Source organism: Adiantum capillus-veneris, chromosome 28, assembly GCF_014529385.1.
Source record: "Adiantum capillus-veneris isolate H3 chromosome 28, ASM1452938v2, whole genome shotgun sequence".
NCBI classification, from domain to species: Eukaryota; Viridiplantae; Streptophyta; class Polypodiopsida; order Polypodiales; family Pteridaceae; genus Adiantum; species Adiantum capillus-veneris.
The window spans coordinates 44,408,144-44,423,113 of NC_140958.1; the positions used below are offsets into that span (position 1 = coordinate 44,408,144).

The 14,970-nt window shown below is 43.9% G+C and overlaps 1 protein-coding gene across 2 annotated transcripts in view; it reads left to right on the forward strand.

Moving 5' to 3' along the window:
* Positions 1-2,350: 2,350 nt before the first annotated feature.
* Positions 2,351-14,970, forward strand: part of LOC147420353 (UDP-glycosyltransferase 76E1-like) — a 34,652-nt gene continuing 22,032 nt past the window's right edge. The window contains exon 1 of one of the 2 annotated variants that reach the window (XM_086504065.1): positions 2,351-3,227. In XM_086504065.1, coding sequence (XP_086360191.1) covers positions 2,648-3,227 — 580 coding nt within the window. In that variant the 5' untranslated portion in view covers positions 2,351-2,647. The remainder of the gene's footprint in view (positions 3,228-14,970) is intronic. The other variant, XM_086504066.1, reaches the window with a different exon arrangement.

Sequence of the window (14,970 nt, forward strand, 5' to 3'; positions counted from 1 at the left end):
TCTCAAAATTCCCCCAATATTTTGTCATAAATTTCCAAAATGCCCTTCAAGTTTTTCAAAATTCCCAAATTACGCTTGGTTAGAAAATTAAATTTGTCCAAAGATTTTAAAAAAATGTAGCTTTTCATAAGAAGCATGGTTGTTTATCAATACAAGATGCTAAAACTAGAGTTTGAGTTGGTTATGTAGGCTTTGGAGATGAATTGCTTCATTACTTATAGACATAATTGCCCTTTTTTGCGAGGTAATTTGTGGCAAAATTACACGTTAAGCACTCAAAACGAATCTCAGCTGTCAAGAAGCAATAAATATTATAAAATCTTGAACAATCCAACCAAAATAGATAGAAGTTTTTTTTGGAATTTTTGGTATTTTGGGAATTTCCACAAATTAGAGGAATATTTTGGTAAATTTTCATTTTTTGAACAAAATTGGCTCCAACAAGGGCATTTGGCCTGGCCAAACTAGTCAAAACCAATCTGTGTTGATGCAAACTGGTTTAAAGACGGAGAGGGTATCGTTACCGACGACGATGGATCCAAGCAATGTTGTGGCGGGATCAGCGGGTGATGCTACAACAGATTTTTTGGTCTTTTTTTGTAAAATCATCTTCTTGGTTATATTGGATCACATTGATTGTATGAAAAGTAAAAGGCCCTCTATCATGTTGGAGAAGCCGAAACTATGGGTTACAGTAGATTCAAAAAGCCCTCATCTGCAGAGCCTTCATTCAAAACAATCCAAAACTTCCTTGGCCACTCCTTGGTAGAACTTTGGTCCTAAAAGTGAAATTGATGACAATGAATTTGTAGGAAGAAAGTCGCAGTATATTTGCATAAAATGCCCCCCCATAGCTCCCTTGACCTACCTTTGTTGTCCTACGTTGCATTCATGCATTCCAATAGACCCAAAAGTGTGTGTGTGTGTGTGTGTGTGTGTGTGTGTGTGTGTTTCTTTGCTCGGAATAGTTGCTTGCTAGGAAATAGTCGCTCGCCTGTGAACACTGGCTAGTTCCACATTTTCTCGTCACCTCGGTCATTGGGTAAATGCGTGAAACATGGAAGATTTGTACATGATAATGCAAAGCAAGCTTGCGATACCAGGGGAGGGGGGATGAGAGGCGCATATAGCTCATTCAAAGCCCCTTTGAAACCTGACGAAACTAGTCAGCACAGACGTGGACTGGTTCCAACAGGTTTTAGCGAGCTCATCATCACGCAATACAAAGTAGTTCATTTTGTTTCTCTCCTAGGGAAAATTATCAAAATATCCCTCTAATTTGTGGAAATTCTCAAAATACCCCTCAAATTTCAAGAAATCTCAAAATTCCCCCAATATTTTGTCATAAATTTCCAAATTGCCCTTCAAGTTTTTCAAAATTCCCAAATTACGCTTGGTTAGAAAATTAAATTTGTCCAAAGATTTAAAAAAAATGTAGCTTTTCATAAGAAGCATGGTTGTCTATCAATACAAGATGCTAAAACTAGAATTTGAGTTGGTTATGTAGGCTTTGGAGATGAATTGCTTCATTACTTTTAGACATAATTGCCCTTTTTTGCGAGGTAATTTGTGGCAAAATTACATGTTAAGCACTCAAAAACGAATCTCAGCTGTCAAAAAGCAATAAATATTATAAAATCTTGAACAATCCAACCAAAATAGATAGAAGTTTTTTTTGGAATTTTTGGTATTTTGGGAATTTCCACAAATTAGAGGAATATTTTGGTAAATTTTCATTTTTTGAACAAAATTGGCTCTAGCAAGCGCATTTGACTTGGCCAAACTAGTCAAAACCAATCTGTGTTGATGCAAACTGGTTTAAAGACGGAGAGGGTATCGTTACCGACGACGATGGATCCAAGCAATGTTGTGGCGGGATTAGCTGGTGATGCTACGACAGATTTTTTGGTGTTTTTTTGTAAAATCATCTTCTTGGTTATATTGGATCACATCGATCGTATGAAAAGTAAAAGGCCCTCTATCATGTTGGAGAAGCCGAAACTATGGGTTACAGTAGATTCAAAAAGCCCTCTTCTGCAGAGCCTTCATTAAAAACAATCCAAAACTTCCTTGGCCACTCCTTGGTAGAACTTTGGTCCTAAAAGTGAAATTGATGACAATGAATTTGCAGGAAGAAAACCTTCATTCAAAACAATCCAAAACTTCCTTGGCCACTCCTTGGTAGAATTTTGGTCCTAAAAGTGAAATTGATGACAATGAATTTGCAAGAAGAAAGTCGGAGTATATTTGCATAAAATGCTCCCCCATAGCTCCCTAGGCCTACCTTTGTTGTCCTACGTTGCATTCATGCATTCCAATAGACCCAAAAGTAAGTGTGTGTGTATGTATGTTTCTTTGCTCGGAATAGTTGCTTGCTCAGAAATAGTCGCTCGCCTTCTGGTAAGACGCGTTTTCTGTGAACACTGGCTAGTTCCACATTTTCTCGTGCGTGAAACTTGGAAGAAGCACAGATCCCGTGTGGCTGACTGCACACTCCCTTGCTTAACGAGGAAGGAGTAGGGCCAAGGTTTATCTCTGAGGCGGTTTTTGAAGTCGTTCTGCTCAGCCATCCCGTCCACAGAGAGAAAGAATAATCGGAGTTGATAAATCACTTGCTGCCGCCTCTCGGTGCCAGGTGGAAGCCTTAATGGCAGATCAGGCGGAAAGGGCGCAGGATGCTGCTCATCGCCATGTGCTCGTGGTACCCGCCGTCCCAGAGGGCCATGTCAATAGCCTGCTCAGCTTTGCTCTCTTGCTCGCCCAGCGGGGTCTCCTCGTCTCCTTCGGTTACCCTGCCCGCCCCCATGCCCTTGCTCTCAAGCGCAACAAACTCTCTGCGCTCCCTTCCTCCCTGCGTGTGCATGTCATCAACGATGGCTACCCCTTGGCGGAACATGAATTGACCACCGGGAGCCATTTTGAAGGCTCTGTCCAACTCATGCGTGATGGCATAGAAATCATTCTCCAGCAATATCTTGCGACAGCAAATATGCAGGCTCTCAGAAATAATGAAGCTTTTAGTCTAGTATCTGAGAACGGGTCTTCTACCTCATTGACATGGCCCCCCATCTGTTGCATCATCTCGGACACGTTTTTGCCCGGATCGCAGGGCTTGGCTGACAAATTTTGTATTCCAAGAGTTGATTTCTGGACTTGCAATGCCACCATCTACGACATGGTTGTTCATCTTCCAGAAATAACAGCAAGAGGGCTTCTTCCACTACCTGGTAAGTGCACATGAAGCATTCTGCCGGAAGCCCATTCAAGTATGTTCGTCCTAAGTTCCAGAGAATGAGTGTTCCATACATATAGACCAAGGGTATTAAAAGACCATGGCACATAGTTTCTCTATAATGGCAAACATACACTAGATACTGTAGGACGCTGAGCTTTTGACTGGGTATTCTGCCTTTAACTGACTTTGATTGTTAAGAATGAGTTAACAACCACTGTTGGCTCTTACTCTCTTTTTTGTATGTATTTGCTCTCTTACCTTTTCTTGTTTATGTTTGAAATTGAAGAAGTGCTTGCTTGCACGTGTGCCAATGTGCACGTATGTTTGTATTCTTGTTGCTAACTAGGGGTGTGCAGAAAACATTAATTAGGATGGGGGAATTTGCATTAGCATCAACCTCAAGCCTCCCTGGTTAATCCAAGCTCTAAGAATCACATTATTGTCACATGATCTAATATGTCCAATACAAAAGAATAAGGTAACAACTGCTAGAAATGTATACAAAATAAGTGAACCAGTAGAGCCAGTAGAGCCAGTAGAGCCAGCTGGTAGCATGTTTTCCAAAGCTTCATCTCCTGAATAGGCATGGCATCAATCTCCTCCTTTGTAAAGAACCTCCTAGGAGCTGGTCTATACTTCTCAAGAATGGCCTGGATGCGATGGTGGTATATTGAAAGTTGACATAATTTGTGAGAGAGACAAGGGTGCCGAGATATCCGAATCTCTGTAGCTCTTTCTAGAAGAGTCCCATAAATTGGAAAGTGAACATGTCTTGAGGTTATGCTTAGGGCTGCTACTCTTGAAGAAATTTGTCGCCTGCCTTCGAATAGGTCCTTTGCTAAAGTGTGTAGAACTCCATAATAAACCATGCATGTGCTTGCTTGACTCTAGCAAGAAAAGCCCTAGGTATCTCTGATTAGTGTAATCCATCACTTGATAGGTAAAGCTCCACCAACTACACTTTATTGGGATGGCATGTGATCAATAGCTATAGTTTCTAGAAAGACAGGTAGGAGATCAGCTCACCCGGGAATGAGTTGAGTCAAGTTTCAACCTCCTCGAGAAACCGGCTTTCAATGCCAGAAGCCAACGCACAAGTGTCCTGTGATCAAGGGTCACATAGATCAGCAACCTCGTGCCATTCCCCATAGCACCCTTCAGAGACTCGATCGGTCCTACATGCTCTAGCAAGGAAGGAGTAACTGCCTGAGCTTGTTACTTATAATGAAATCGAGTAAGAATGCCATTCATCCACAACTCTTTGAGTGTATTGAGTGAAGTTAGATGTCGATAAGGAAAGCGAGTAAAAGCTGCAACATGAGTGACACAAGCTGCCGCTGATTGGGACCAAATCTGATGCGACACTAGCAGATTGAAACTTTGTCGGGCAATTCCTCTGAATATGGCTTGGGCCACCACACTTGTGATTAATCACCTTCTTGGAATCTCCACTAGAGCTTGAACTTTCATCCTTTTGTTGTTTTGGCTTCTGCGATGTTTTGGGTGACTGTCCAATCAAGACCTCAAAGCCCCCTCTTAGTCTATAGCTCCGTTTTATTGATCCTCTTGATCCAACACTGAAACCGGCCTATAACCTTACTAACAGGAGGTAAATTTTCACCCAATCTATGCGCTATTTAACTTTACTTGTACTTTATGACACAAAGTGACTTCACAAATAAACGTGTAACTAGAATTCACTACTTCAAAGCAATCCGCGACTTGGTAGCTAGAGAGCTCCCAAGTAGACAACGACACCCTCTTGGCCCCAAGGACTGGTGCCCCTTTTGGTATTTCTTTATTCTTATTGCAAATAAACAACCCGAACACTTTCATATAACTCTCACCAAGCCGTCCAAACCTGTCAAGGGCTGAAGTTGCAGGTTTTCGACCCAATTTCGGCAGTATAACGGTGCCAAAACCCTTGTAAATCAAAAGTACACGTCTAGGAAGGTTTCCCTTGCATTTTAGAAGCCTTCCTGTGAGCTGCAGGTCAATTTCAGCATGCTGTAATTTCCTATTTTGGTCAGTGTTAGGTGCCCAAAACCCTGTACAAGCATCCCAAGGCTTTCTCGAGGTTCCCTTGGTGTTATCTTTTAGTTTAGGTGCGAAATCCTATACCTGCGAATAAAAACAGGAGGCTGTAACTCTTTGTTTTGGATCGTTTTGAGCGAAGCAAACATGTTGACGTGTGTCTCAGCAACCCCCACACGCAATGGGATAGTTTCTCTGAAGTTTGGACAAGTTTTCAAGCGAGAAAACTCTCTGTTTTCGCAATTTGTCGCGATGGAATTGTGTACACCCTCTCAATAAAATCACCATCAAGAACAGAGTCCCTATCCCGAGGATCGATGATATACATGACAAACTTCAGTTTAGCAGAATTGATTTGAAGAGTGGTTATCATCAGATCCGAGATGCTCCTGGGGATGTCTACAAGATAGCTTTCAGGACGACTTTGGTTTGTACGAGTACTTGGTGATGCCCTTTGGTCTCACGAATGCTCCGGCTACATTCAACCGCATGATGGATAGGTTTTTCCGAGAGTACCAATCATTTGTGATGTCACGTGACACATCCAACCCTGTGTCCGTGGACAAGCTACAACACGACAAGGGTTCAGTCAGCCCAGTCAATCTAGATTTAGAAGTGATCTGGCACTTTTGTGAGTCTGTTCGCAGACCGTGCATGCCCAGACACTTAGAGTAGATGCATATCCTCCGGTTGCGCACAGCATGATCATAAGCATTCCCATCAGAATCCATTAGAATTCTTCAGGGGAATTTTCCAGTGCATTTAGCCTATTTTTCCTATTTTTGACATTTTTCACTTATTATTTTTAAGTGACTTTTGTTGGAAAGTAGGTAGGGCAAATTGAGTAAGTTTGTATATAAGCAAACCTAAACTAGCACTAATTGGCAGAAGAGGCAGCAAGAGCACCATTGCTCAACAGGCAACTTCTCAGCAAGAACCTTGGTGGCGTTTTCTCCTCCAAGCAAGATCCCCCATCTCCTAGCGTTTTTCATCAAGAATCGCCACAGATTCCCCCCTTGGCTAGCGTTTCCAACAGGAGGACTCCATCGCCATAGCCTCTCATCAGTAGCGTTTTCATCAGCAAGCTATACCATAAGAAGACCCACAGTCCTAGCGTTTTCTAGACCCAAATCGCCCTCCTTTTTGCTGGCGTTTTTCAGCAGGTAAAGACCAACAGATTTCAGCAATGAAGACCACCCATATCAGCGTTTTTAGGATTAGAAATTCAGCAATGAAGAACCAGCCACATCAGCGTTTTTAGGAGCAGATTTCAACTAGCAGAATTCAGCCTATCAGCATGTTTGGACAGCAGATAGAAAGCCTCAGTTTTCAGCCCTTAGATCGGTCTTGCCATCCCTGTCGGTCTTGTCTTTCCCTCAGTTTTCAAGGTAAAGCTAGAAGGTCAAGTTTGACAGGCAAAAGGCACCAGGGTTATTGCAACCACTACCTATTCTAGATAAACCATGGGAAAGTATTGCTATGGATTTTATCTTTGATCTTTCGAGAACGTAGACAGGAAACGATGGTATTTGGACCATCATTTGCATATTCAGCAAGCAGGCTCATTTTATTCCTGTCAGGAAGAAGGTAAAGCCAGATCAGATGGCACGCTTGTTTATGAGCAATATTTTCAAGTACCATGGCATGCCACAGTCGATTGTTAGCGACCGTGATTCACGCATGACAAGTTTGTTCTGGAGAGGCTTGTTTGAGAATATGGGCACAATGCTCAAATTCTCTTCGTCATTTCATCATCAAACAGATGGGCAGTCCGAAGAGGCAAATTCTAGTGTCCTAGATCTGCTAAAGTGCTACGTGTCAGAGCATAAAGGAAAGTGGGAGCAGTATTTGCCATTGGTGGAGTATGCATACAATAATACAGTGCATTCATCAACTGGCAAGGTACCTTTTGAGATAGTTGAAGGTGGCAAGAAAGTTCCTCCCATACTGCATACAAAGGACAAGATATTTGAAGCAGATAAGTATGTTCAGGACATGGATGAAATGTACAAGAAGGTCAAAGTGGCCTTAGAAAAGACTCAGGCAAAGCAAAAGAAAGCAGCTGATCGTCACCGTCGTGAAGTGGTATTTTCACTTAGTGATTGGGTGCTTCTACGCTTTGAAAAGGCAAGGTTAAAGAAGATGAAGGGCAAGGAAAGACTGTTTCCAAAGCTCAGCATGCGTTACTTTGGGCCTTTTCAAGTATGCGACATAATTAGTGATGTTGCATATAGGCTGAAATTGCCTAAGAGTTGGAAGATTCACAATGCGTTTCATGTGAGTCTTCTCAGACCCTATGTGGGTGATGTGCTAGAGGATATGTCAGCTGAAGATCAGCCGGAGGTCGAGGAACTTGACGAGATTTTGGTCCCGGGACAGATTCTAGCACATAAAGAAAGAAAAGTGAAAGGCAAGGTTGCTAGGCGTTACTTGGTGAAGTTCAGAAACTATCCACCAATGGATGCTAAGTGGATGGAAGAAGGTGAACTTGCAGAGTCACCAATTGTGTTATCACTTTACCTTGAAGCCTTCGATTTGCAACCTACCTTGATCCCTTGAGTTTCAAAGCTACATGGATTGTCAGTGTGACAATGGCTTCTAAAACAAATGATGTAAATCAAATACATGTTACATGAATGTTAGAGCTGTACAGATTGTCAATTTGGCAATTGCTCTTATGGAAAGTCCAAAACTTTGGTTAGTGCTATAGAAGTGAGTATTTCTTGTCAGTTTGTCAAGGATACAATAATTGCTTCTGTTAAAGGGTACATGTGTAACTGCATTCTTAAACTGTCGGTTTGGGTCTGCTCGAAAGTGTTACTGGATCCAACGTGTACTAAAAGACAGTGGCAAAATGCGTAGCTACCATTTTGTCATTGGAAAGTTAATGACTCAAAGCAATGGCACAGTGCGAAGCTACCACTACAGGTGTCGTACATGTGTCTACAGGTGTTGAATACATCAGTGTTGACTGTGAGCATGTACGACATAGATGCAAACGAGGACATTTGAGATTTCAAGAGGGGGGTATGTCACCAGCGTGTGACTACTATCTATCCTTTTTGTTGATTTCTTTCTTATTATTTATTCATTTTCACTTTTTGGAAACACCCCTTGAGAAATCTAACTGCCCTGCATTGCATAGCTAGTGTGGAACTGTTAAGAGGGAGTCCAGTCCTGAGGGCAAGAGAGCACTAAGGTTGGACAAGGACTATGGTTAGCCAAAGTGGGGTCATTGACTAGCCAAAGTGGAATCCTTTGCTACAGAGGCTACATTTTAGTTCTTGGTGTGGCTGCAGTGTACAAAGAGGGTCGGATGACCTAGAAAGATACAATGGCAGCATCTCCTAAAATTTAGGGAACTGCTATTTTGGGACCTGAAAATGTGTCCACGTCATTACATCCGGAATGACCAGGGGAACATTTTATCACTCTGCTGCAAAGTCAATTGATGCACCAATTGAGAGATTTTTAAGCAGGAAGCCCAATGTGGGGAAATTGCATGTATGAGTGCCAAGTGGCACTTTTTGGTCAATTTACCAAGTTTGGGAGAAGAGAATCCGTAACTGACTTTCTGGAGCAGTTTTGGAGGCTGATAACTGTGATTTTCAGCCATTTCTCTCCATTTTTGAGCTTCCCATGACTTTACCTAGGACCAAGGAGCTCATTTTCAGCATTGGAAGGCATCAGATGCGTGTTTACAGGGCTGTTTTGTTGCGTTTTCAGCGATACACAGGTTTTGACAGCCATGAAAATCTTCCCCTTTTTGCATCTATTTGTTCACAGATACATTACAGGTCAAGGGCAGAAGAGGGGGCGCTTGATTTATACTGGGAGGATGCTTCTTTGAGAGTCTGTCACGGGTTAAGAGCTATGGAGTGCTTCCTTTCCCTCTTATGTACAGTGCGGTGCCAGGAGTGATGCCCTGCACGCTACGCATTGCTCTCTCTCCCCCCTATGGCAGTATGTTATGCCCCCCTAGTGGGATTTTCAATTGACCAATGTACAGTTGTGTGGGTTCATGCGCGATTGCCGAGGCAAGAGCCTCTTGCACAGGTACTGGATTAGCTAGCGGCTAATCCCCCGCAGGTACAGGTGATTCGAAGAGGTTTCACGTGTGAAATCTCGTCCGATTCAAAGGGCAAGTAGCCCTACAGGTGCGGGAGCTCGAGGACTTGCTACGGATGCGACCGGCACGCGAAACGGAACCCGAAACAGTAAATTACAGCCTGCTGTGTATTTTTGCAGGTTTAGGGTTTTGGCCCTAAACAGACAATAATACCCCCACGAGGTTCGAGGACGCAAGGGGACCGCTGTACAAGTGATCTGGCGCATTTTCGGGGCCGAAAACAGAGAATTCAGCGTGCTGCAGATTCTCGCCAGGTTTTGCAAAGTGTCCGTATGCGTCGGGAAAGTCATCCAATGCGTGGGAATACTGACTGTGAAGGGTCCTAGTATAATTATGTTGCCGAAATCGGGCCAGAACAGTTGAAATTCAGCCAAGGTTGTGTGGGGCAGCTTGTAGGGAACCACAGCTTTTATTCCCTGTGTTAAAGAATAAAGAAATACCGAAAGGGGCGCCTAATTTAGGGGCCAGTCTGGTGTCGGTCTTCTCATACAGGTGCAATCTAGCAGCCTGTATCCCTCTCCCCTTTGTTGTGTCTTGAAAGTACAAGTAAAGTGGGCGACGAATTAAATGGGTGAAAGCAAATGAGGTTTAAGTCTAAGGTCTACCGCCCTTTTTGGATTGAACAGGCCGGTTTCAGAGGCAGTAGGAGCACCATTGCTTAACAGGCAACTTCTCAGCAAGAACCTTGGTGGCGTTTTCTCCTCCAAGCAAGATCCCCCATCTCCTAGCGTTTTTCATCAAGATCCATCGCCACAGATTTCCCCCTTGGCTAGCGTTTCCAACAGAAGGACTCCTTTGCCATAGCCTCTCATCAGTAGCGTTTTCATCAGCAAGCTACACTGCAAGAAGACCCACAGTCCTAGCGTTTTCTAGACCCAAATCGCCCCCCTTTTTGCTGGCGTTTTTCAGCAGTTAAAGACCAACAGAGTTCAGCAATGAAGACGAGCCATATCAGTGTTTTTAGGAGCAGAAATTCAGCAATGAAGAACCAGCCATATCAGCGTTTTTAGGAGCAGATTTCAGCCAGCAGAATTCAGCCTATCAACGTTTTTGGACAGCAGATAGAAAGCCTCAGTTTTCAGCCCTTAGATCGGTCTCGCCATCCCTGTCGTCGTCATCGATCTAGCCTAGACTTGCATCAGTCACATGCATTCACTTTGTACCAGATTGTGCAATCAATAGTAGACCACTCTCGCCGATGAGAGTGGGTCCTTTGGAGGAGGGTTTTACAACGTCTCTGGTGTCGTATTCTCTTCTCTCTCTTATCTCTCAGTCTCATACACTTGCACTCACAGTGTCCACTCACTTTGTTCGTGATCATTGCACTCTCATTAAAGACGGAAGGCTCTCCCTTCCATAAGAACCAAAAGGAACCTTGAGCACATTATGGAGCACTCATCTTGAGAAAGAAGAACATTCATTCCGCTGCAGCTTACATGTGGACACCTTTTTCGACGACATCGTCGTCGTCTCCAAGAGCGAGGCAGAGCATAGACACCATTTGTTACAGGTTTTTAAGGCATTGCGGCAACATAGATTGGTAGTAAACGTGAAAAAGAGCGAGTTTTTTTTGCCAGAGATATACTTTTTGGGACACATCGTGTCAGTGAAAGGTGTAAAGATGAACCCGACCAAAGTTGAAACCATTCGTGATTGGTCCGATTTGAAGAATGTTCATGAAGTTCGAAGCTTCTTGGGTTTATGCTCATATTATCGACGGTTCATTCGAAAATCTGTAGAGATAGCTTCTCCATTGCATGTGTTGACTCAGAAAGGGGTTCTTTTTACTTGGGGACCGTAAGAGATTGCAGCCTTTCAGACTCTCAAGGAAAAGTTGTCAACGGGTCAAGTATTAGTTTTGCTAGACTTGCAAAAGCCCTTTGAAGTTTACTGTAGTTTGTGATGCTTGTGATCGCAGTTTGGGATAGTCTTGATGCAGGATGGCCATGTTATATCTTACGAGAGCAGGATAATTTTACATCTTGACCGGGTTGCTCAGATTTATGAGAAAGAGCTATTGGCAATCATTCATGCTCTGACTCAGTGGCGACATTTTCTACTCGGAGCCGATTTCACTGTACTCACTGATCATCAGAGTTTACCCTACTTTTTACCTTAGAAGTTGCTTTTGGAAAAGCAGATGAGGTGGGCTAACATTTTGTCACAATTTCATTTCCAGATTGTCCATGTTCAGGGACATAAGAATTTAGTGGCGACGCGTTGTCCTTAGTTCTCGCTATTTCCGCGATTCATCATAGAAGCTTCGAGGATATGGTCGATCAGTAATGCCACCGATCCTGGTTTTGCAGACCTCTTTCAGCGGTCGCAGAGTGGGGAGACAGTTGCAGGCTATTCAATACGGGACGGTTATTTGATGCGGAAAGGATGTTGTGTGTTACACAGCCTTTGAGGGAAAAGGTTTTGACAGAGTGCCATTGTCCATCTTTTTCGGGCCACCGTGGCATAGATACCAACTTGAAAGGTGTTGAGTGTTACTTCTATGGGCCAAGGCCCAAAAAGGATGTGGACAAGTTTGTTCGCAGTTGCTTAGTATGCCAAAAGGTCAAGTTTGATAGGCATAAGGCAATAAAGTCTCCTACAACCTCTACCTATACCATCCTGTCCCTGGGAAAGCATTGCTATGTATTTTATTTTTGATCTTCCCAAAGACTGAGAGTGGGCATGATGGCATTTGGTCAGTCATCGATAGATTCAATAAGCAGGCTCACTTCATTCCGGTAAAGAAAACAGTTAAGCCCGATCATTTGGCGAAACTGTTTTTCTTACAGATTTTCAGGTTACATTGTATGCTTGAATCGGACAGAGATCCCCGATTCACTAGTTTATTTTGGAGGGCAATCTGGGAGAACATTGGCACGTGGTTGCAGTTCTCGTCCTCGTTCCATCCACAGACAGACGGGCAATCGGGGATAGTCAACCCAGTGGTTTTAGATTTGTTGAAAATCTACATTTCGCATCAGAAGACTCAATATGTTAGGTGTAGTGGAAGTGTTTATGGATTTGGCTTGGATCTCGTACTGTGCACAAACACGAGGGACACTTTAACTTTACTTCACTTGAACTGAACTGAACTGAATTGAAAGAAAGAGAGACGAGAGAGAAAAGAGACGACATAGGGATGTCGGGTCCCAACCCTCAAGGGCCCCCTTGCTTTGTAGCCAGAGCAAGTACTTTCTTTATTCTTGCACAAATGCTCATACATTGATTGAATGCCGAGATGGTAGATGCTGATGCTAATGGGTACTGATGCTCTGATGTTATTGATTACCACGACGTGGCTAGGTTGAATCTACTGGCTGATGGCTGAGATCTGATGATGGCGATCGTGAGCTGAAAACGCTGATCTTGATTTGTTGCCTAGTCTTCTCAGAAAACGCTGAGCTGCTGGCTGTCTTGCTGCATGGTCTGTGTACCGCCACGTCCTCGGGTCTTCTCCTCTACAAGCGCCAAGTCTTGCTGCTAAACAAAAACGTTGATGGGACTTTGAGGAGGGGTTGGTGATCTGGTTGAAAATGCCCAAGAGGCGGAGAAACTGTAGGTACTTCTCCTCCTCTGCTTCCTACCCTACAAGCGCTGCCCCCTTGTAGCCTATATATCCATAGAGGCTGGGTCGAGCAAACTAATAGGCAGTCCCACGACTTTGCAAAAAGGATGCTGAAATGACTTAATAAATTAAGTCAAATAAGAGGTGGTTCACACGGTCAAAAGCCTATATGCTGAAATTGCTGTCCTGTGCAAGAAAGGGTGTGCAACTGTGACTGGCCTGGTCATGCTAGATTGTGGCAGAACATGTCACAAGACGGGCACCACGTGCGAATAGAAAAGAACAGACTGAACAGACTTTTAGCACTTCAATAACAACTGAACTGAAAGAGAGCTGACAAGCGACATGGAGTGGCGGAATTCCACCCCAGAGAGTATTGGCCCCAGAAACTGCCACGTCATCAGTTGCGGGTCCTGCTTTATTTTAATCTTTATGTCACTTGGGGTCCCATCGGATGGGGTCCCCATAAGTTGGTAGGACTTCTTCTTCCGTTACTTGTCTTCTTAGGGTTTAGGCCCCTTGGCCAGCATCTGTAAGTTGGCTCCATTCGTTAGGGCTTTGACATGTCAGCAGTTTGTTACAGAACATGTCCACGTAGCGCAAGTGAAGCGCGCACGTGACATCCCACCCTTCTAAAGGTGAGGCACAACTGTCGAACCTTTGTTTGTAGTTTTGATGCTAATTGCTTTTGATGCATGTGGATGCATAACCAATGAAGATTCCTCCAAACGGGTGGGTATTACGGATGTAGATCTGGTGCGATGTAAACACCTACCATACGAGTTTCTAGGTAGCCTTATTATTGTCGCAGGATACCAGCCTTCCTGCCGACTCTTCCTGCTGACTCTGCCTTGCGAGCAAGTACGACCACTCGAATAGTCTTGTCGTAAAAACATTGCAGGTGAAGCTGAAAGGTAAGGGTGCTCGGAGGTAATTCCAAGGGTTTCATGTTGACGGAAGTGGATGCACGCTACATGCGAATGCGAATGTTGAAGAGGTTTAGGGGATCTTGTCTCCAAGTCCTTCCATATCCGCATAAGAGGCAAGTAGATCCTGGTACTCAAGATCTGGGTTGTCGTGTATCCGATGTCGATCTTCCTTCAAAGACATTGTCAAGTGCAGCAGATGGTTTATGGATTTAGCTCGGATCTAGTACTCTGCACAAACACAAGGGACACTTTACTTCGCTTGAAAGAACTGAACTGAACTGAAAGAAAGAGAGAGACAAGAGAGTGGAAAAGAGATGACGCAGGGATGTTGGGTCCCAACCCTCAAGGGCCCCCTTGCTCTGTTGCTAGAGCAAGTACTTTCTTTATTCTTGCACAAATGCTCATACAATGATTGAATGCCGAGATGTTGATGCTAATGTGTACTGATGCAGGGAAGTCGACGACGACGATGAGGCTATGGCTGAATACCGAGCTGCTAACTGTGTCGATGCTAAAGGGAAGTGCAACCATGACGAAGCTAGTGCGGGAATCTGCAAAACGCTGGCCTTGCAAAGCTGAAAACGCTGGTTTTGCAAATCTGAAAATGCTGTTCATGCAAGCTGAAAACACTGGTTCATACAAATCTGAAAACACTGGGCTGCTGGCTGTCTTGCTGCACGGTCAGGTGCACCGCCACTTTCCCCGGGTTCTTTGCCTTCTACAAGTGCTAAGGCTGCCCCCTTTTATAGATGCCAGAAAGCTGGTCGAACGGGCTCAAGGCAGCCCTCACGATTCTATTAAATGGCTAAAGTCACTTATTAATTAAGTGACCCAACTAAGAGGTGGTTTATGCGGCACAAAATGCCTACATGCTAAAAATGATTGTTCTGTGCAAGAGAGGGTATGCAACTGTGACCGGCCTGGGCATGCACATCTTGCTAGAGGCTAACAAAGGTGCCTGACTCATTCGTAAGCTAATGAGTCATGCTAGATTGTAATAGAAGCATGTCCACGTAGCGCAAGTGAAGTGCGCACGTGACATCCCCCTCCCCCCTTGTTAAAGGTGAGGCACAACTAC